The 21,901-nt window shown below is 46.9% G+C and overlaps 1 protein-coding gene across 1 annotated transcript in view; it reads left to right on the top strand.

Moving 5' to 3' along the window:
* The window catches only part of LOC147701502 (transient receptor potential cation channel subfamily M member 4-like), a 363,218-nt gene that overhangs the window by 286,978 nt on the left and 54,339 nt on the right, over positions 1–21,901 (top strand). The window contains exons 17-20 of the mRNA XM_086930188.1: positions 7,098–7,532; positions 8,462–8,594; positions 14,946–15,120; positions 17,364–17,532. Coding sequence (XP_086786314.1) covers positions 7,098–7,532; positions 8,462–8,594; positions 14,946–15,120; positions 17,364–17,532 — 912 coding nt within the window. The remainder of the gene's footprint in view (positions 1–7,097; positions 7,533–8,461; positions 8,595–14,945; positions 15,121–17,363; positions 17,533–21,901) is intronic.

The raw sequence follows: 21,901 nt of genomic DNA, 5'->3' as shown, positions 1-21,901 counted from the left end.
GGCCCACTTTAGTAGTGCTCCAGGCTGCTACCTAGGCTGGTCCAACAGTATAGGAGTTTGTGAATTGCTAAAGAGGTCATTTTTAGAAATCATTTTTTTATAGAAAAATTATTCTATTGTTTTTTTTAATTTTTTTTTTAAAACCTTTATTATACCTTCACAGTTGTACACAGCTTGTCGCCTACAACCCAAATTGGCCGGCCGCTAATTGAAGTGTCATATGAGAACGATCTTTAAAAATACACACAGTGCAGGTTAATATGAAAGTCATTGAAGTAAAGATCGCAAAGAGAGTGGCGAAGGTTAAATGCAAATGTTTCATGCTTAATGAATGAGGTTTTCATTTTCTGTTTTTTAAACCTAAAGAAAAGAACAATCGAACTTCGGGAAGTCACAGTATGATCCTTAACTATGCATATTGCCAGACAGACATGAGATTATACCTGAAGTGAGCCAACCTCATGCGCGACCACAAGTCAAGTTAGGGTGTAAATGAAACATCTCCCCCCCCCCCCATCCCCTCCTGAAAGAGCCCGCCCCCTGATCAGCCCCCCTCATTCCAACCCGTCGTCCTCATCCGAGTCTAGCGGGTCTTCTTCTGGCAGTGGGTCGCAGATGTCACCCCGGTAGGCGTTCCACGGGGACCACACCTTGTTCCACTTGCCCGGACAAGCTCGGTTCAAGTATACCGCCCTTTCCGTAACCATGGCCCTGTCCATGTTAATGCACCACTGTGAAGCTGTCGGGAGGTCCGCCACCCCCCAACGTTGCGCAATGTCCCGCTTAGCTACCATCATTCCCAATGTTACCCAGAGGCGGCCGTGCCTGGACAAATCAGTTGGCTCCCATACATTGAGGAGGCATCGCCGTGGCTCCGGCAACACCGAGACCTCCAGCACCTGTGACACAGTGCGCAGGACCTGACGCCAGTAATTGTGTATGCTTGGACAGTCCCAGAATGTGTGGAAGAATGTGCCCTCCTCCCCGCAGCCCCGCAAGCAGAAGGGGTCAGGGGTCCGTTGTATGCGGTGAAGCAGTGTTCTGGTGTAGTACGTTCTGTGTAGAACTTTAAGTTGGATGAGCCTCATTCTGGCCGATATGCCCGCTTCCTTAGGGGAAGCCAATGCCTCATTCCATTCCTGCTCATCAAGCGCGCCCACCTCCTGCTCCCATTTTTCCTTGAGAGTCACTAGAGGGTCCGGGGAATTGTTAAGGAGCTTTCGGTAAGTGAGGGAGGTGGCCTTTTCTATCATATAGTCCGTCAGGAGGCGATCCTCTAGCGGGGAGGACTCGGGAAGAGTCGAACCCGCCGGGATAGCCGACAGTAGTGCATGGCGAATTTGGACGGACCGGTAGGTTTCGTGTGGTCCCAGATCATAAACCTCTTTCAAACGGGCGAAGGTGATAACTCCCCCTCGTTCCCACATGTCCCCCACCGTGGAGATTGCAATGTCATCCCAACGGGAGAACCCCTTACTGACCCGAAGATTGCCCAGGGCTCGTGCGTCCCAGAGTGGAGTGAGCTTAGTGAGTGTATCTTTCCACCCTAGCGCAGCGGTGGCTGCATGCCAGGTGGCCACCGTGAGCCTAGTGGGGCCCACCAGCGGTCTAAGTTTCCTCCGGTCATAAAGCGGTGCCAGCAAGGTATTGGCACCCAATTGAGCTCTATCCGCCTGGAATGCCGGATCTGATTGCGATGCATGCAGCCATTGGTTGATGGGCCTGAGCTGTGCTGCCCAATAATATAGGTGCAGGTTTGGGAGCGCGATGCCGCCCTCGTACCAGCTCCTGCAAAGTTTGGCGTGGGCTATACGCGCCGGGCGGTTGCCCCACAGCAATCCAGAGACCACTGCCGCCACTCTCCTGAAGTATTGTTTTGGTACTGCGAATGGGGTATTGTCTAGGATGTATAGGAAACGGGGCAGGGACTTCATTTTAAACAAGGCAGCTTTCCCCAACAACGTCAACGGCAATCCCGCCCAAAAGCTTGCATCTTGTTTGAGGCGGTCCAGTGGTGGCAAGAGATTCAACCTTTCGTGTTCAGCAGGGTCACCTGTGACGTGGATGCCTAGGTATTTGAATGAGGAGCCGGCAAGCCGTAGAGGGCAGTCCGGACCAAGCGTTGGGTGATCTCCCGTCAGGGCGTACAACTCTGATTTGCTCCAATTGATGGTATAGCCTGACACCTCGCCGTGGTCATTACAGAGACGCAAGAGAGCTGGTATGCCATGATCGGGTTCCGTCAGATACACCAGCATGTCGTCTGCGTATAATGACACGCGGTCCTCCCACCCCTCCCTCCATTTAATCCCTTTAAGTAAAGGGGTAGTCCTGATACGGATCGCCAGCGGTTCTAGAGAGAGTGCAAAAAGAAGGGGGGAGAGAGGGCATCCTTGTCGGGTGCCACGTCTAAGGGGGAAGGAGCGTGAAATGTGGCCGTTTGCTACCACGTGTGCCACCGGTGCAGTGTAGAGTAACTTAATCCAGGAGATGAAAATTGGGCCAAATCCCATACACAAAAGGACCTCAAAGAGGTAGGCCCACTCCACCAGATCAAAGGCTATTTTCGCGTCCAGCGCCAATATAGCCGCGGGTTTGCCTATGCCGTCCGCTCTCGCCAGCACCCCGTGCACCCGTCTGAGATTGAGCGCGGTGTTCCTGTGGGGCATGAATCCTGACTGGTCCGGGTGGATGAGATCAGACAGATGAGGCATGAGACGATTTGCTAGGAGTTTTGCTAGTATTTTACTTTCTTTATTAAGCAGAGAGATAGGGCGGTAGGAGGAGCAGTCCTCAGGGGGTTTACCGGGCTTAGGAATAGCCACAATCGTGGCAGTCCGTTGGTCCAACGGGAGCAATCCCTTACCACGACATTCCTCGTACTTTTTGAGCAGGTGCGGGCTAAGAGTGTCAGTGCGCGCTTGGAACCATTCGACCGGGATGCCATTTGGCCCCAGCGCCTTGCCTGTACGGAGGGCTCCAATGGCCATCCGCAGTTCGTCTGTGGTAAACGGTGCCTCCAGCTCCGCTATGGCCTCCGGCTGCAGTGTTGGGATGTCTATGTCGCTCAGTGCGCATTGGGCCGCAATCGCAGTAACGTCCCGTTCCGGGGTGTATACTTTTTCAAAGTGGGACGCCAATGCCTCTACTACTCGATCCGGGTCTGTCTGAACCCTACCCTCATCATCTTTCACCTGCTGGATCCCTCTGGAGCCACCCCCTCTCTTGTCGAGCCAGGCCAGCATCTTCCCTGCTTTGTCTCCAACATCGTATACTCGGTTCTGTGTGTCGGTGATGTGTCCTTGTGTAATGAGCCGTGCGTGATCTGCGTATAGTCGCTGTTCAAGTGCGAGGGCATGCGCTGTATCATCTGTGGGGTCGGTTTCATGGGCAGTAGTGGCTGCGCGTAGTCGGAGCTCAAGGGCTGTGTGTTCAGCCGCCTGTTCCCTTCTATGTGTTGTTATAGAGCCTATAGCTTGCCCCCGCAACACTGTCTTGTAGGCCTCCCAGAGTACCTCGGCCGAGGCTGAGGTTGGTTCGTTTTCAATGAAATAGTGTGTCGTGGCCTTCTGCAGGGCCTTCCTGACCTTCGGGACTTTAAGATAAGAGGCGTGAATGGGGAATATGCGGCGGCGGGATCGTGTCCGTGAGGTGATGGTGAGAGTCAGTGGCGAATGGTCTGAGATGCCCGAGGGTGTATGTGCACTTCTTCCACACGCTGCAGCCCATCCCCTAAAGCCAGGAAGTAGTCAATGCGGGATAGACTATTGTGAACGGTGGAGTGGAACGTGTATTGCTGGATCGTAGGGTGAACATCATGGCGCCAGACGTCCACCAGCCCCAGTGCCTCTAGGAACCGCTGAAACCGGGGGGGGTGGTTGTCGGGAACTTGTCGAGCTGCGGGTCTGCAGTTGCGTTAAAGTCCCCACCTAGAAGCATGTCTCCCTCAGGGAGGGACAGTAAGAAATCACCCAGGGCCGGTAACATCACCGAGTGTAGTGAAGGTGGGATGTAAACTGAGACGACTGTTAAGGGGCGTCCGTCCCATTGTCCCGCCACCGCCGCAAAGCAACCCTGTGTATCAGTTCTAGTGCTAAGGGTAATGAAGTTGGAGGATTTTTTGATTAGTATGCCTGTACCCCGGGAACCAGTGGAGAATTCAGAGTGGGCTAACATTTTATATCCCCTTCTGTCTAAGGCCTTAGTAGCGCTACCCACCAAGTGGGTCTCCTGCAGGAGTATCAGGTCAGGTTTATAGCGTTTCACCTCGGACAGAACGAGGCCACGTTTCACTTTATCACCCAGGCCCCGCACGTTCCAGGCAAGGAGTCGGAGGGTGGAGCCGCCTATACGCGTCTCCTCCACTCTCACTGTATTGAGCTGTTCACCCGCCATCAATAGAGATCAGAAACATAAACCATCGGTATAGACTCCATCGCCCCAGCAACATTACAATAGCAATCCAAGTACATTGTACAGTTCGAGATCGACTCTGTGAATTTCCCGTAGAGAAGAACAAACCCCCCCCCCTAACCCGCCCCACCCTGCCTCCCTGCCAAACGGACTCAGAACTGCCCGCCACCCCAACTTAGCAGAGCGCTTATCCCATGCCAAAAACAGAGTACTTGCACGTCGGGGGAGAGTGTCCCCCAAAGCAGGCGGTCCCTCTGCTGCCCTCGGGCTGTCCGGGCCAGCGTCCAAGAACGACTTGATAAGCAATCTTCTCGGGAGTAGATTCGAGTCCAATCAGTCTCTCACGGTGGTTTCATTCACCTCCAGCGGCCCCTGCGTGGTCCTGCGATGGTGATCCGCTCGCGCTTCCCCCTGGCTGATGATTGTGAGTCCAGCCGGCTATCCTCTTCTGGCCTGTTGCGTCGACGACTGGAAGTGCGGTCCACCGTGCGCCACCCATCCAGCCATTCTCTTGCTGACTCAGCCGAGTCGAAGAACCAGACCTTTTTGTCAGCCACAACTCTTAGACGGGCCGGAAACAACATGGAGTACGGCAATTCTTGTTCGCGGAGCGATTTCTTTACCTCCAAGAAGGTCCTCCTTCTGCGGGTGACCTCTGCCGTGTAGTCCGGGAAGAAGGATATCCGCGAGTTCTGGACATGGATAGGTGGTGCCACTCTGGCCGCCTGGAGAACTGTGTCGCGGTCTCTAAAATTGAAGAGTCTCGCCAGGATAGGGCGCGGGGCGGCCCCCGGCGTAGGTGTCCCACCGGGGACCCGATGTGCACGTTCTACTGTGAAGAAATTGGAGAGTCCCTTCGGGGCCAAGCGAGTCTTTATGAGGTCCTCCACGTACAGATCCATGGCTCCTTTTGTTTCCGACTCTGGAACCCCCAAGATGCGGACGTTGTTGCGTCTGGAGCGCCCTTCATGGTCGTCCAATTTACTTTTTAGGAGCTTATTGTCCGCTTGTAGTCTTTCCACGGCTACTTGCAGGTCGGAGACGTCCTCTATCAGCGATTTAGCCACCACTTCCACCTGCTTCACCCTTTCGCCCATCTTCTGGAGGTCGGCTCTAATGAGGGTCACCTCGGCAGCAGTCGAGCCCACTGTAGCCTGAACCTGTTCCAGTGCGCGTAGGACATCATCCAACGTGGCCTTTTTAGTCCCATCATTGTCTGCGCCCTTGCCCAGTGATTTGCGCTGCTCAGGTTGAGTGGACGTCTGATTATCATAGGCAAATTTACCGAGTTTCGCCTGGGCGGTGGTTTGTCTTTGCCCCTTCCCCGCCATTTTTGCTCTGCGGCAAGACACAGTTGAAGATGGAGCGGGCCGATCGCCCGTAGCTGACCGTGTGGGGGTGGCTGTACAGGAGGTTCAGTCCGGACATAGGCCAGGGGTCGCTGACGATGACAAGGTGCTGCCGGCAGCCACGGAACTGCTGCGGCTTCGGCAAGCTCGGGCAAGATGGCGACTGCTGCGTAGCAAGTTCCACGTCTTGGCCGAGTGTAGTGAGGGGGCACTACGGTGTAGCGCCACTGGGTAGGCCGCGTTGAGGATGAAGTGGCCGTAGGGAAGGACCGCCGGCCGTTGGTGTCGAGTGCTGTCGTCTGCGGCTACTTCCGGTCGATCGTGCCGGGGAGGGTTGACTTCCGCCCGGCCAAGGGTTCAACTCGACACCGCTGCTCGCCTCGTGTCACCAGGCCTCTCGCCCGTGAGGGACTCTGATGAAGGTTCGTCCCGTTTCCGAGGTCTGAGCGCTCCCAAATTTTCCTTGTGAGCGTCGTTCGGTCACCGCACCCAGGACACCCCTTCTGGGACGATCAGTGGACGGATAGGCATGCGGATTGTTGCGGGAAGCCGCCTTGCTACGGGAGCCTCTCTAGGTTGCTGCCGCCATCATCGGCTGCTAGCCACGCCCCCCAAAATTATTCTATTGTTGAAGTCAACTTATGTTCATCTGCAGCAAAATATAGACCTCCTAACACAGTGGGCTTCAGCGCCATTTTGTTAGCAAAGCTTGAAATATTAACATAAAGGCCAAGAAAACCTAAGAATCAGAATATTCCTTACAAAAAATGTCTTCTTAAAAAGATATTTTTATAATAGTAAAAATAAATGCAACTCACCAAATGTGGTGCATGTGCTTAAACATCTCTGCACACACACGTCATCCCCATTGCAAAACATGGACTTCAGGGCCGAGGATCGAGGAGCAAATGTTTGTATCCCTCATTGACAAAGAGATACGCACAGGTGTGACCCTGGCACACATCTGTTTACCTGTTGGAATGATGAGGCTACAATCCGCAATACAGGAAGTGGTATGAATGAACACTGTGGGCTCTTTGAGACATATGTAGGAAAGCGCACCTCATGGTAGATGTGGAGAAGCAGTTGGAAGAAGTCTGACATTGTGGTGGGGCTCTCCAACCACGTGGCTTAAGTAAAAGGGAATGGTATTCTTGATTTCCTCTCCTTGCTGGGGGAGAGGTGGAGTGGCACCATATGCCTTACAGAGGGATCTTAAATATAGGTATAACAAGAAGTGTTGCAAGATCCTTCTGAGAGCACAAAGGATATGAATCCTACCAATGACTATTTCTGGCTCCAAGGAAGTAACTTTTTTAAATTTCTTTTCTGCAGAATTGACGCGCTGGAGAATGGAGAGGAAAAACAGACCTTGGACCAAGTGGATGGTGGCCAGCCAATTGTTGTCCGTCCAAGAGAAGGGTCTAAGTCAAAGGAAAGGGCACGCCCCCGCTGGCTACGTCGCTGGAAACAGTTCTGGAGCGCCCCAGTCTCAGCCTTTTTGGGCAACGTGATCATGTATTTCACCTTCCTGTTGGTCTTCGCCTATGTTCTGCTGTTGGACTTCCAGCCGGCGCCGCCCAAGGGCCCCTCCAATTCAGAAATCATCTTGTACTTTTGGGTCTTCACCATGGTGTGCGAGGAGATTCGTCAGAGCTTCTTCGTTGGCACTGCTCCGGTGACACAGAAGGTCAAGCAGTACCTGCAGGACTCCTGGAACCACTTTGATATAATAGCCCTGCTACTCTTCATTTTGGGGCTTGTGTGCAGGTGAGGGCATGGTGTGTTTGAAGGAGGTGACAGACGATTGGTGTGGGTTTGGGTCGTCTATGTAGGAATAGCCTGTCCCAGGAGCTCATTGATGGATCTGACATAGGGTTCCTACTCGTGGGAGAGTTCAGCGCATAGGAAATTGTTTTCATCGAGTCTCTTACACTCTAGGCAGCTGTCTGAAACCGAGAATTATGTCTACATCAAGTTATATAGTTTTCTAAATGATGCACCATTTCAGGTACTTGGTGTTTGTGTGTGTGTGTGTGTGTGTGTGTGTGTGTGTGTGTGTGTGTGTGTGTGTGTAAATATAGATAGATTTGTAAATATGAGCTTTAGTGCCGTGAAACATCATTGGTCTACCCTCATTCCTCTGTCACTCAGATGGTACAGATTCAGAAATGTGTGCTTAATGGAGCAGACATTTGGTCTCTCTCCCCTCGGTAATTCCTTTTTCAGCTCTTTGGACTGCATTAAGCATTGCTTTAGTCTTCCCTTCATAGTCTTCGCATCCTTGCCTATCCCTAGTATCTCACTCCTTCACTTCTTCAGTTTTAGTTCTCCATCACTATGTCCCTTGCTATCTTTTTACCTATTTTCCGTTCCTTTTTGCTATCCCTCTGTCCCTCACTGCTGCGCTCTTCCTCTTGTCCTGTGTCTCCTTCCTCCAGCTCTTCCTCATACGCTCACCTCCTATTCCCTCGAGATGGCTATTTTTCCTATGTACCTCCACGTGTAAGTCCCTCTATCATATATTATTTCTTTTGCAATCCCCATATCTTACAGCTCTTGTTTCCATCATGCTTCCTTCCTGTGTCCCTTTCCTCTTTTCTTTCCCTCAAGTCCCTTGCTTGCTTCGCCACCTCCTAAGATTGTCATACCGGTTCAGAGATTTAGGCACCCAGATCTCTTTTCCTTTCCATCTGTAGAATGTTTGAATCATCCTATGAAGATGGCCGAACTATCCTCTGCCTGGATTTCATGGTCTTCACGCTAAGATTAATTCACATCTTCACCGTCAACAAGCAGCTGGGACCCAAGATCATCATCGTGCAGAAAATGGTGAGGGTGAAATGTATTAAATGTTTGTGTACCTGAGAGTTCGTAAATAGATGTGGGGCAGTGAGTGTATGGATGAATTGTATAAAACTCTAGGGCTATTCTGATGCATTTTTACTCCTGGTTTTTCTTAAAGTGGTTGTGAATTTGGCCTCATTTTCAAATATTTATTTTGTGGAAAAGCGCCATTCAGCTGCTGTACAATGACGCGCTGCACTCGCAATTAAGCAGTTCTTAATATTTGTGGACCATTATTAATTTGGCCTTATTTCAAAACTTAGATTTTTCCCTTCATTTTTTCCCCTTTCTTCTCTACAACAACAGTTAAGGCCATGCCTATCGTGCTGGTGACTAATAAATTAGACTCCAAAAAATCATCCTTACTTTTTATAGACTTTTACATTTTCTGTTTGTAGTACTTTTCAAAGGGAAAACACATTGTTATAAAAACTTCAAAAACAAATTAATTTCTGGCTGATGTTTTTGGCAAATAGTTTTTGACTCAAAAGATGGAATTATCTTCATTAGAAATGGTAAATAGTGTCACGTGAATGGGCAGCTGGGGTAATACAGCACTAGAAACAAAAATAACGGAATGACCAAAAAGCATAGAAACCAGGGTAAGAATTTGAAAGAGGGGAGGAATGAGGGGAAATGGGAATATGGGAGTAAATCTTTCCCAAATTAGGGAAAATTGGAGAACTCAACACACTTTGTGCACGAAGAAAAAACTATTAATAAAACATAAATGAATTACGACAATCATACATTGTTCACAAGTAAAAGACGTGGAGGCCAAGTTGTATAAAAGTTTCCGTAATCAAAGACAATTTTTTGATGCTTTGCTGGGTGGCTTACAGACTAATTCTTCTTTTTCAGCAGCCTCTACATCCTGAGGTTCCCCATCAGTAAACTCATCTACTGTCACCCTGGGTGCTTACCACTTCTAAAGAGTCATAAACGTTCATGGGCCAGATGTACTAAGCCTTTTTTGTTGCAAATCCTGTGATTCACAAAATTATACACCTGGCAACCGCAAAAAGACAAGCCTCAATGTACAAGGACAAATTGCGAGTCGCAAATTGCTTTCCAATGTGCACAATGGCATTTGCTTCTAAAAATGATTTGATAGGAGGACAGGGTTATGAAAGGGGCTCCACCTGTTCCTAATGAAACACAAAGGAATGGATCAGTGGTTTGTACCCGTGATTTTGGTTGCAAACCATTGATTTGATACTGATTTCCTAAATGGAATGGTATTCCATTCCCAAAGTAGATGCTGTCCCCACAGAACACTTTCACCTTGTGCTTTTAGTGGAGAGAGCGGAAAGTGATCCAGGGAACTCTACAGCGATGTCAGTGACTGAATGCCAATTTTTATTTATGGACATTAAGAGACAGTCAATGCTTTCAAGAACAAGGATTGGCAAAACCGACAGGTTTGACACTTACACTTGGGCATTGACAAAAGCATTAAGAAAAATTCATGTTTTTGTGCTAAACAGTAAAAAAAAAAGGATTATTTCGTGTATAAGAAGCATAGATGAGATGGGAACTAAATGTGTGATGGCAAAGTGTACTTTTCTGTTGTAGCAGAGCTGGTATGATGCATCCAACAAGCCTATCAATGTCTTAAGCTATTTCCTGAAGGTGGCTAAACTAAAGTCCCTTAGTGTAAGAACAGAATAAAAATATGTTTGATACAAAAGGCATGAGTGCCATTACACATTAAGACAAAGTGGGTCACTGGTTGAGGGTTTGAAACCCTATTCAAGCAGCAAGCACAGTCCTTGTCATGGTGAGGCACAAGCAAAACCCCTATTAACCTGTGCCTAATCCTCTGGGATCTTGCCGCAAGGAGCAGAGAGCGTCACTGATGCTCATCGATGTAGCGCGAACAGCAAGCCTATCATCATGGACTGTTGTCGCTGTAGTATAAAGATCCTGTTGTCGTTGCAAGCGGGAGGTCATAGGCTTTATGGTGGCGCTCCCCGTGAGTGGTTGATGCTGTAGGATGAAGGGTTGAGTACTTCATGACAAGGTTTCACACCAACAGGCCCGTTCGTAGGTGCAGAGAGCCCAAATGCTTCAATTCAGCCTCTGAGGCTACACGAAGGGTCTAGGACCTGAGGGGTTCCACTTGAGGGGGTGGGGGGGGGGGGTCAGGGGCTTGCTCCAGCTGTATCTGGGTGCTGGTGGTTGGGAGCCTGTTATGTCCCTGTGGCTCTAAACCGGAAGCCAGCAGATTAGCCATTGGAATTACTCTGGGAATCCTGGGGTCAGATGCAGGTCCAAATCCCTCTGACTCAGCCAGGAGGTCAGCAGGGAAGCAATTCAGCAAGGCAGCGGTCCAGCAATGCAGTAGTCCAAGAGGGCAGCAGTCCAGCTGAATGACAGTCCTTTCAGCAGCACAGCAGTCCTCCTTCCTAGCAGAGTATCCACAGGTCCAGAAGTGATCTGAATGTTTTGTGCCTGAGGTCCAGGGGCCTCTTTTTAAGTGGGAGAAGCTTGTAGAGGTTTCTCTTTAAGGTGCACAGGTTTCCTGCCTCCCCTGCTCTGGCTCCAGACTGACTAAAGGAGTTATGCAGTCTTTTGTGTGGAGGCAGGACACAACCTATTCAAGTGTAAGTAAGGCTATGCCCAGCTATGTCCTCCTATCTTGCCAGTAATGGCCCATCCAGACACACCTAAGCTCTCTATTGTGTGTGGCTGGATAGGAGGAATACACAAATCCTAACTGTCAGCTACACCCAGTCATGTGACCCAGAGACAGGCTGCAGGCATTAACTAAATGGCTAAGACCGGAAACTTCCAAATTCCTAAGTTTCATTTTCAAAACTTTAATTAAAAATCCCACTTCCCAATAAGAGAGGATTTTTGATCATAATTCCAAACACAGCAAACGTGAACTGTTTACCTGCTCTCATTTGGAAATTATCACTTATTAAATGTAATAAGGTAACACTAATGTTATCCCAAGGCAGAGGTAGACCTTGCTGTAGTGAAAAACGAATGTAATAGTTGTTCACTCCCAGGACATGTAAAACATAAATGTGTGGGCCCTTACCTTTTCACCTTACTATTAAGAGCCCAGCAGCTGCACACTGTTACTAGGCAGCTTGTTAACCTGCTCAACCATTGCACTCCTCCTTTATTTAAAAAAAATGTAATTCTTTAAAATCTATTTTTCCCAAATCTCAGTAGCTGAACACTGCTGCCGGCCTGCTTGCTTCTTTTAGGTGCAATTACATTCTCTCCTAACTCACAATATGGCCTCCAGTGAATCAGTACAAATGTGAATGCATGCACCCTGCCCTCTGGGCTGTCCAGGTCCTACCTGAGCGGTGGCTTATATGTATTAAAAAGGAAGTTTTGGGTCTGGCAGAAGGTTTGTTTTGAGATAGAAATGGCAATTTAAAACTGCGCACACAGGCTGGAATGGCAGGTCCGATACATGTTCAAAGGGCTACTTTAAGTGCTGCAGGCCGTCTAGTAGCATCTGATTTACATGCCCTGAACACGTGTAGTACTACTTTACTAAGGACGTACAAGTAAATTAAATTGCCAATCGGGTGTAAGCCAATTCTACCATGTTTAAAGGATGGAGCACAAGCACTTTAGCACTGGTTAGCAGTGGTAAAGTGCACAGAATCCTAAAAGACAACAAAAACGGGTTCAGAAAACAGGAGGGTGAAGGCAAAACATGTAGGGCCGACCCTGCAGGAAGGGCCAAGTCCAACACACATTAAGCCTAAAAAATAAAGGGCCTGATTTAGGTCTTGGCTGACAGGTTACTCCGTCACAACGGTGACTGACATCCCATCCGCCGAAATTTAAATCCCATAGGATATAATGGGATTTATATTTCAGCAGACTGGATATCTGTCACCATTGTGATGGAGTAATCCATCCGCCAAGATCTTAATCAGGCCCAAAGTTTGCATTCAGTGAATGCAAATGCGTTGATGGAAGTCTGATGTCCCTATTAACCCTCAGACCCCCATTCTCAGCCATCCGCAGGGAGTCTCAAAAGCACTATTGCCTTTTTTTTAACTCCCTTCAAACAGACATTTGGAAGTGTAGCTGATTAGTACAACAGTCCAATCACTAAATTAAGGTAAAGTCACAATCAATGTGCAAAAAACATTAACAGTATTGCAACCTCCACCTAGCCCTAATCCTTTACTCTTTGAGCAGTCTAGCAACTTCCTAATGCGTTGCTGTATAGCCACTTCACATGACTGTGGTGCAAACTGGTTGAGGAAGCAAGTGGACATTGGAAGTACAGATTGCAGTGAGCATTTACATGTGGGAGAACCTTCCCATATCCTGTAATTCCATCACAGGTGTACTCGCCGAGCTGCTTGAGCAAGTTTAAACATTGGAGAAGGCGGTCTGTAAAACATACCAGACTCCGAAACACGCTTAACGTATATTGTAAGTAATAGAGCGAATTAAGGGAAGGGAGAGTGCTCTCCGGTTGGAGGCCGTCTCATTAGTGGGTGTAATGACCCTAGGGCTTGCTTGTTCAGTGAGGACTTCATGTCCGTCTTCAACATCCCAATCTTTAGCTTCATGTTCATATGTTACACAAAAAGTACATTACCAATGCTTTCAGGTGCTCTTAATGTTCAGAATTCACCTTTGATGACTCTGAGGGTGAATAACTTTCGGTTCTTGCATCAAAACTCTAAACAACCAGTAATGTCAATGAAACCAAGGATCACCATCCCTGGCTTTGACATATTGGTAATTAACTCTTAAGGAAATGGCTTCAAGGTGTGGACCATTAAACTTGGTTTAGACAAGTAACTGAAAAATGCAAGTTATAGGTATTGCTCATGGAGATCTTTAGGTGTGTGTTTTTTGAAAACCTATTATCTGCAATAAATTAGTGTGCTTAGCGTCGTCCCTTGCTCATGATTGAATAGCTGCATTGTCTATTTCAGGTTGATGCTCCTGATTTAATGGTTTCTCCCTTATTCTTGTTTTTGTCCAAACCCTGGAGCATAGCTCCTTTACCATAGTTTTGATAGGAAGACTTGTATCATTCTATTGCTGAGATCATGGAACTTTTGTTTGCATTTTGTATTAGCTCTCTATGGGTGCACATGCCTTTCTTGCACTCTCCCTATCTGCTCTTTTCCTGATGCTTCTCACACTCTACCTTTCTGTTTGTCTGTTGCTCCCTCTCCCTTTTAATACACCTTAATTGTTCATTACCTTTTAACTTTACTTTTAAGAGAGCCCTTCAGCTGCACACTGTTACCGAGCCGCTTGCTTATCGGCTAAAACATTGCACCCTCATTTGTTTTTTTAATATTAACTCTTTAAAATCTATATTGCCCAAATCTCAGTAGCTGCACCGTGCTTCTGGCCTGCTTGCTTCTTTTGGTGGAACGGCATCCTCCACTGAATCACAAAAATGGCCTCCAGTGCATTGGAAAGCCAATAGCACTTTTCCTTGATATAAAAGGGAAGCCCTCTTGGCCTTGCCAATGCTTGTTTTGTCTTGCTGTTATGTGCTCTCCCAGGGACTTTGGGTGCAAGTGCATGGCATCAGGTACCTTCACCTTGCTCCGGGCAGTCTCCTGTCTGCATAGGAGTAGGCGCGGGTTGTCAACAGCCCTCTCACCTGGTTCCTTCTTTAGTCGGAGTGTGACTGTAAGTGATCGCCTGTCAAGCATCCTCACTGTACGGTCTTCCATTGTCCTCTCTGAATGCGAGTGATAGCCTCTTCAGCGCCTCTTTTCTTTCTTACATTCTATTCTCTGAATATGCCCTCCTACTTCCTTTTGATGACAGTCCATGCTCCTTTGCATCTTTTCCTTCCTTCTTTTTTACCATAAGCCTAACCGTGAATGCATGGAGAGGTTTCAATCCCTTCACCTCATTCCCTCCTTTCGTTCTCTTTTGTGTTTGAGAGCTCCTCACCTTCCTCGTGCTCCTGCCTCCATACATCTCTTTGCCTGCAAGCGTGTGTTAATAGCCTCCCTCTACCCTCTTCATTCCTTGCATGTGAGGGAGGGTGATCTTTTCTGCTGTTGGCTTGTTGGTTAGGACTGTCCCAGTGCTTTCTCCTTTGGTGCCACTGAATGTGATAGAATGAGACATTTAATGCCCCTCGCCTTCTTAATATTTCCTTCCCTGTGTGTAGTGTGAGTACGAGCCTGCTCAACCAGGCCTCTTTCCTTCATGCCTGTGAGTGGGAGTGTGCCTTCTATGGCCCTTGCCTTATTTATACTTTCTTGAGAGTTGAGTGCAAGCGCAACCCTCCAAATACTGTCACAGTCCATTGATGATGCTCATGTTGCTCTGAGGGTTTACGTCTTCACTGCTTCCTTTCTTCTTCAGATGAAGGACGTCTTCTTCTTCCTCTTTTTCCTGGGGGTCTGGCTCATCGCCTACGGAGTGGCTACCGAAGGGCTCCTGCACCCCAATGACATGCGCATCTCCTGGATCTTCCGCCGGGTGTTCTACCGACCCTACCTGCAGATATTTGGCCAAATTCCCCAGAATGAGATAGATGGTGAGTTTTGGATTCAGCACTCTGGGGGGAGGCACCTTATCTTCCTAGGATCCTCTTCAGTACCTAGATCCTGTTCTGTGGCATTAACTCTGGGTGTGGGGAGGGGCTAAGGTAAACTTTAGACTCAACAGAGTGTGGGATAATCTCGAGTGCAACAATGATTTATTTTTAAGGTTAAGTAGCGCTCTACTGAAAGAACTCGGACTAGCACCTCGAGGAGGTGTCTAGTATCTCAGAACCTGTGATCTGTGGGTAGCATGCATCTTTCTTTAGCCAGTGCATTAGCCCACTGTTCATTCTCAGGTTCCTCTGTAATCATGGCCTGAAGATAAAAACTCAGAGCTCTGCATTAGGTATCTTAACCCACTGATCTACCTCAGTGTCCCGTTGACTGCACATCGAGATTTCCAGATGAAACATGAGCCCAGAAAGTTATTGTAGCCCTATATTCTTCTGGAACATGCAAAGCTTGTCCTCCTAATCGCTGGAAAGTTAGAGTGGGTTTTAAAAAGGGCAACCACCCCCCTTTTGTTTGCGCGCATTTTTTACATATTCCCCGTGCCTTTTTCTGTCTGTATGTGAACACACATGAACTGTTAACTGCACAAAACTGTCTGCTTACCTAATGCTTGTATAGCTTGAATAATAAGTGCTCTGCTCATTACAATATGGACGAAAAAGGCAACTGAGACAGCACAATGGAAACATAAGTTTTGCCGTGCCAGGCAGAGGCAAAGCAACCCTTGCAGTAGAAAATGCCTAACATGGATGCAAAGTGACTTCATGTCAGATGGGATACCGTGAGCCGGTCCTGGCTTTTAGTAAACTGCTCTTTTCACGGTGGGATTGTTTAGTCCATACATGAAACGATAATAGTGGGACTTCCAGTCCCAGACTCCAAAGTTGCCTGAAATACTATGAGTAGCTGAAGGAGTTACATATGCCCTGAGGCTCTTTGGGCAGCTATGGCCTTGCGGGTAACCCTGGGGCTTATATGATGAATCAGTATTATTGATCCTTTTCACAAAAATCATAAACACCAGCATCCCATGAAGAGAGATCTTTACACCCTGCTACTCCCATTTATACCAGCTGACCTGGGCGCCTGGGAAAGAGGAGTAGTGAATGGAGCCACTGTCGGGCCACCGGCATCACCCATGTCAACTATAAACGTTTTGAAGGTAATGGTGGGGCTACCTCGTTTAGAGGCGTTTCATGCTGAATGTTGATTTTGGGGGAAATAGTGAACGGGATAAAGGAGATACAAACGCTGCAGGAAAATACATTTCCAATTTTGGATGAACCCAACTTAAGTGATCGGATGGCAGGGAGGCATTTTGAGACCTGTGTCCTCTAGGTGAGCAGTTAAAGTAAGAAAGCGGTAGGAAAAGGAGAATGGATTGATGATTTTGGGAAGCACAACTAGACAAACGATGAGCGAGGTAGGATGGAAACCAGTTTAATACCAGTCTACGATGCCAAGATCATCCAAAGTAGATGGCAGAGTGGAGTTATCAACGGTATTAAATGCGCCAGCGAGATCGAGATGTTCGATAATAGAGGAGAGGTGATTGTGATGAGCAGAGGTCATGCAGTTGGACAAGTGGGCCAGATAGTTGTATGCATTGGCGTGTCTGAGAGGGTGCAGCTGTTTTGTCCAATGTGTTAACCTAGTGCGCTATTTAGGTTTCTGGAATAAGACCTTAAGATTGATGCTGAGGGAAGGTTTCATGTTTTTGTCTATATGGTTTGTGCTGTGTTGCTTGTTAAGTACTATTTGAGTGCGGTGCTGTTGGGCAGCCTCACATTGCCAGTTATAAAGACTTGCTGCTAGGTTGGTATGCGTGCTTGTGTAGATGTGTAGCGTAGTCTATTGTTGCATGTATTCTATTGGGTCTCTGAGCAATTTGTTTGTTGTTTCTGGTTAGTGTTCGCTGCTCAGTGTGATATTTTCTTCGAATGTGGATTGCCTGGAGTTATGGAATTGCCAAGTGTGGGTTGATTGCTATAGTTCAGTTTGAGAATAAGGAAAGACTCAGCAGCCAGTATTTATGTTTTATTTGGTGCTTATGCTGGTAAAAGGTTAACCCAGAATACTGTCACTGGGCTACTGAGAGTTGGGGTGTGTGGGTGCCAATCTTTTCGATTGATCTATGGCAGAGCATCAATTCCAGCAATGTGGTGTTCCGTTTTTGTATTTTCTGCATGATCTAATTGCCCTGTTGTGTGCTTTTGACCCACAGCTGTACAGCTGCCCAGTTTAAACTGCACAGACAACCCCATCGCAATCCTCCTAGAGGAAGCGGAACCTTGCACCAATACCTACGCCAACTGGCTGGTCCTCCTCTTGCTGGTAATCTTCCTGCTGGTGGCCAACATACTCCTGTTAAACCTTCTCATCGCCATGTTCAGGTAAGGTTGATGCAAATCTTCTCGCCATTTGTTTATCACTGGAGTATCATTGCATGTACTCAAGACTGTTCCCTGGTCAGTATAATCCTCTCTGTGTGTCGCTGCAGGGAATAAAAGACCATTTCCAGAGATTGCTAACCTTTCTCTCTAATAACCGTGTACACGAACAAACGTTCCAGGCTATTTTTGTGTCTCAGCCATTTCCGTACTATGTATGCAGGTCCTCCTCTCAGTGCCTTGGTGGTACAGCTCTGGCCATTATGTGTCACTGTCAGTTTCACAATCCTTATTTGTCCCACTGCTGAGAGAAGCAGCAAAGATGAATGGTGAAATTCACTCCTATGACAGACACGTTGATAGAAACATGCCGGGCAAGTGTAATGTTTACAGCGGGGTGGGCAGTCTCTGATGTGTGGCAATTCTAGGAGTAGAAGCAATGTTGGCCAGAGCAAAGTAGTGCATATTTGCAGTACCTTGAGATGTGTCTTAATTATCTATCTTGTCACCTTTAATCATAAGACGTGGTTGGTTCTGGAGTCACAAATCATCTTGGCATGGACAGGGAGGAAAAAGAACAGGACACCAACAGCAATTAGGGTAAAGGAGTGAGCACCATAACAGTGGAGCGGGTATAAGCCACAATGCTCAGGAGGGGGATCCAAGAATTAGTGGTGAAGGGATGAAAGTCCTCTGCATTGCTTAGCTTAGCTCTGTCATCGTGTCTTGTCTATTCTACTGCATGATTCCTCTCTAGTGGACTTCACTATCTGTGACTACTTCACATTTGTGCTGTACGGTTTGTGAGCAGACACTAACCCTGTTGACCGGGGTATCCCAGACGGCACTCCTAATTTGAGTGATGGTGGCTACTGCCCCATCACCCTGAGCTAGAGACATTGGCCTTTTACACTACCCCTGTGGTGAGAATGTCTGTCTCTCCGTAAACCCCCATCCAGTGCAACATAACCTGAATGTCTTTTTGTGCGTTGTGTGTTTATTTCATGGTGGACAAGACTGCCTCCATAACCCTTTGCTCTGATATTCTGCGTCAATGCGTTTCGGTGGGCCAGTGTTACTAGAGCCACCCAGGTGGCTCTATTAACACTGACTCACCATAACGCATTAGCGCAGAATATTTTTGTTAAATTTGAGGAGAGTCAGCGGCCTCAAAAAAGGCAGGGAAGCCCTTTCCCCTGCGGGGTGTTGTCTACAATAGTCTCAAATTAACAGTTCTAAGACACATTTAATTGTCTCTTGTAGTTTTCCTGTCCAGGGAAGTTGTTTTTTGATGAATTGGGGTCTATTAGATAGCCCAGGTGTTTTTACCAGTTGTTATTGTATTGTTCATGATGACATCTATTTTTATTATATACATTTTATTTATTTTGATATGATTTATTAAATATGCACACAAGTGCTTACACGCTGAGTAGAGCTTCTAATTGTATATCTGGGGTACAGGTGAAACATTTGGTATCCATTGGTATGATTGTAGTATGAAAGAATACGAGTCGAAAAGGAGTTCCTAAGTTACATAGGTGCTCTGTCCCTTTGGATTACTAGAGCCCCTCTCCTTGGTTTCAAGGTTATCCACATTTTAACCTTGGCTAGTTTAAACTGGTCTGACTTAGGAAAAGCGGATCTTCTCCTATATTAGCGAAGGGTTTGGGAAAAGTAGCACTTTGGTTGTCCAGCGTTACCACTCTGATCACCAAGAGAAGATACAGTATTTTGCACAACAACCTTTAGACAGCCAGGGTACTTTGTGACCTAGCCATGAGTAAATGGATTACTTCTACTCAGACTGAATAAAAGGCTGGATTCTTTCTAGAAGTCTTGCTTAGTGATCTGTCTGGACTGGGAGAATGACCCAATGGCCCCTAAAAGGAGAAAATCTGTCTTGATACTGGGAAATCCTGCGTAAGGACCACCTGAATAGACAATCTGCTTGGAGAGCTCATCAAAAAACCGAGACGGCCCCAGGAACCTCCAGTTCCCTGCAGCCTATTCAGCCTAGAAATTCAAACACAAATACAAAGTAGTGCATATGTCAGGAAGGTGAAAAGATAAATCCCCTTCAAATGAACTAACAAGCATGCCCTCATCCCAAATTTTTCAAATCTTTGCTGTGCCTGTCTCACATCCTCCCCATTCACAGAGGGACCATGAGGACTTGCCTTCACAAACCCAGCATATGATCCTTTGGCTGATTTAACCATCTCCCTAACTCACAAGCCCAGATATTTTTAGATCCATGCACGTGGAGTTTTTGATGATCATTATTTTAGACAAGTGATAAACAACCGACCCCAGGCAGGCAGAGTCCAACCAACCAGACCTAGGACGCGATGTGTCCATAACAACTATAAGAATGCCAGTACATAGGTTACAATCGAAGAACACAACAGATATGTCGTTGTTTATGTTTGCTCTTCATGTTTGACCCTGGATCACTTCTCAGTGGGAAGTGATAAAGCATAGGGTGCCCCCCTTCCTGCGGGTCTTATTGATGTCACTGTGGGACTTCATAGTGGGTCCTAGTCTACTAATACATCTGCCCCCCATGTAAACCGCTACAAACCAGTTGGGCCTTCCTTGGTTTTGAAAATACTTTAACTCTGTCCTGCCGGAACACCAATAATGTGTAACTGGGCCTCCTGTCACCATTGACATGGACACAAACACCGTATGGAAGCCTAATTATACCCTTCACTTCTTTGCACCCATGTTATACTAGTGGCTTTTTGGGTGCATGGACAGTTTGCTTTGTAAGTTAAAACTCAAATGCGGAAGCTCACTTGTCCTGTCTGTAACTCAAAGATAGCAAAAGTATTGGAAACCCAGGACTCCACAAAATGGCCTCACAAATACGTTGAGGTGGTGTCATGAGAGTGGTACAGAACACTGACAGGGAGCAAAGTGGGGATGGTTCTCGGTGTCCGCAAGGGGCGGGTCACTGACCAGGATCAAGATCGAAGAAGTAACGGGTGGTGAGGGGAAAATAGTGCTGGAAATTTTTTAGAGTATAAACCGTGATCGCAACGGGTGAGGTTCGCGATTTTACATCGGACAAGTTGTCATTCCCTAGTTTTCTAATACGCTTTTACACCAAGCAGACCCATATTGTTTGAATGCTTGTTTCTGTATTTTTGTGTATGGTTTTGAGGTTCAAATCATCGAAATTGCTTAAGCGGGGTTCCCTGGATTCCAGTAATGATTCAGTGGGGGTCCTCGGATTCCAATAATGATTCAGTGGGGGTCCCCGGATTCCAATAATGATTCAGTGGGGGTTCCCAGATTTCAATAATGACTAGAGGGGGTCCACAGAAAACACAAGGTTAAGAACCATGTTCTGGACTGATCCTGCCTGGGCTGTTAGGTGGATGTTAGCACCAAGGTGACACTAGATTTGGGGAATAAAAATACTTGCCATGCCACTTCACAGGTATCTAAAAGATAAATTGTGATTTGGAATGAGGTTTTTATATTTCCAAGCTTTATTTGAAAGTGATATTTATGCACTGTGAGAAGATCATTCATATAGGCCTGTAATTCTATGATTACTTTCCACAGTTTCACTTTTTAGCCACCTTACATTAAAGATATATTGAGGAAAAAACAGTATGGTGGAAACTTGTGATCTGCAGGTAACTCTACGACCTCTGCAGCCAAAGCTGTAACCCACCCAACAAGCTACATAAAATACAGATCTTAGCTCTCTGATCTGCATGTTGGACGCTCTGCTTTGCAGCAAGTACATTAGCCTCTATGGTATTTTATGATGAGTCAAACCTGTGACTAGACGGCACACAGTTCTGATCTCCAGCAGGTGCGTTAACCAGAAGTGTTACACTTCTGCTAATATACCATGGTCCTTGCTTGGTACACAAAGATCTCTGCAGCAGGTGTCTTAAACCCATAAATACTTTAAAAAAGCAGTACGTTTGTGACCAATTAAGACCGACCGATTTGCTCTCACATTTGTCCTTGTTGCCAATTCTTCAGGGCCATAGTTTAAAAAATAAATAAATCTGTAAGTAAGCCCAAGCAAATGTTGGTACCCTGGTGTAATATTGTGTAATTTGCAGCATTTTACATTACACTTGTTATTCAAAGTTACCTAATTACTCTTGGTCATGTAATTACAGACAGTTTGGGTAAAAATCCTTGCCTTTTTTGCACCTATTTATACTGCGAACTACATCCTAAATGTATATGAAGGTGCACTTTTCATTAAACCATTGCTGTAAATGGCAGATTTCAATTTTGCAAAATTACCCAAAAGTTTGTGTATTTGCTCAAAAGAAAATAACAATTACGTATGAATACCCATATCTACAAGATGCGAGTCTGACTTCACTACTTATGG

Source organism: Lissotriton vulgaris, chromosome 7 (genome assembly GCF_964263255.1).
Source record: "Lissotriton vulgaris chromosome 7, aLisVul1.2, whole genome shotgun sequence".
NCBI lineage: Eukaryota > Metazoa > Chordata > Amphibia > Caudata > Salamandridae > Lissotriton > Lissotriton vulgaris.
Note: the sequence above shows the minus strand (reverse complement) of the source record. Positions and strands in the feature narration are given on the sequence as shown.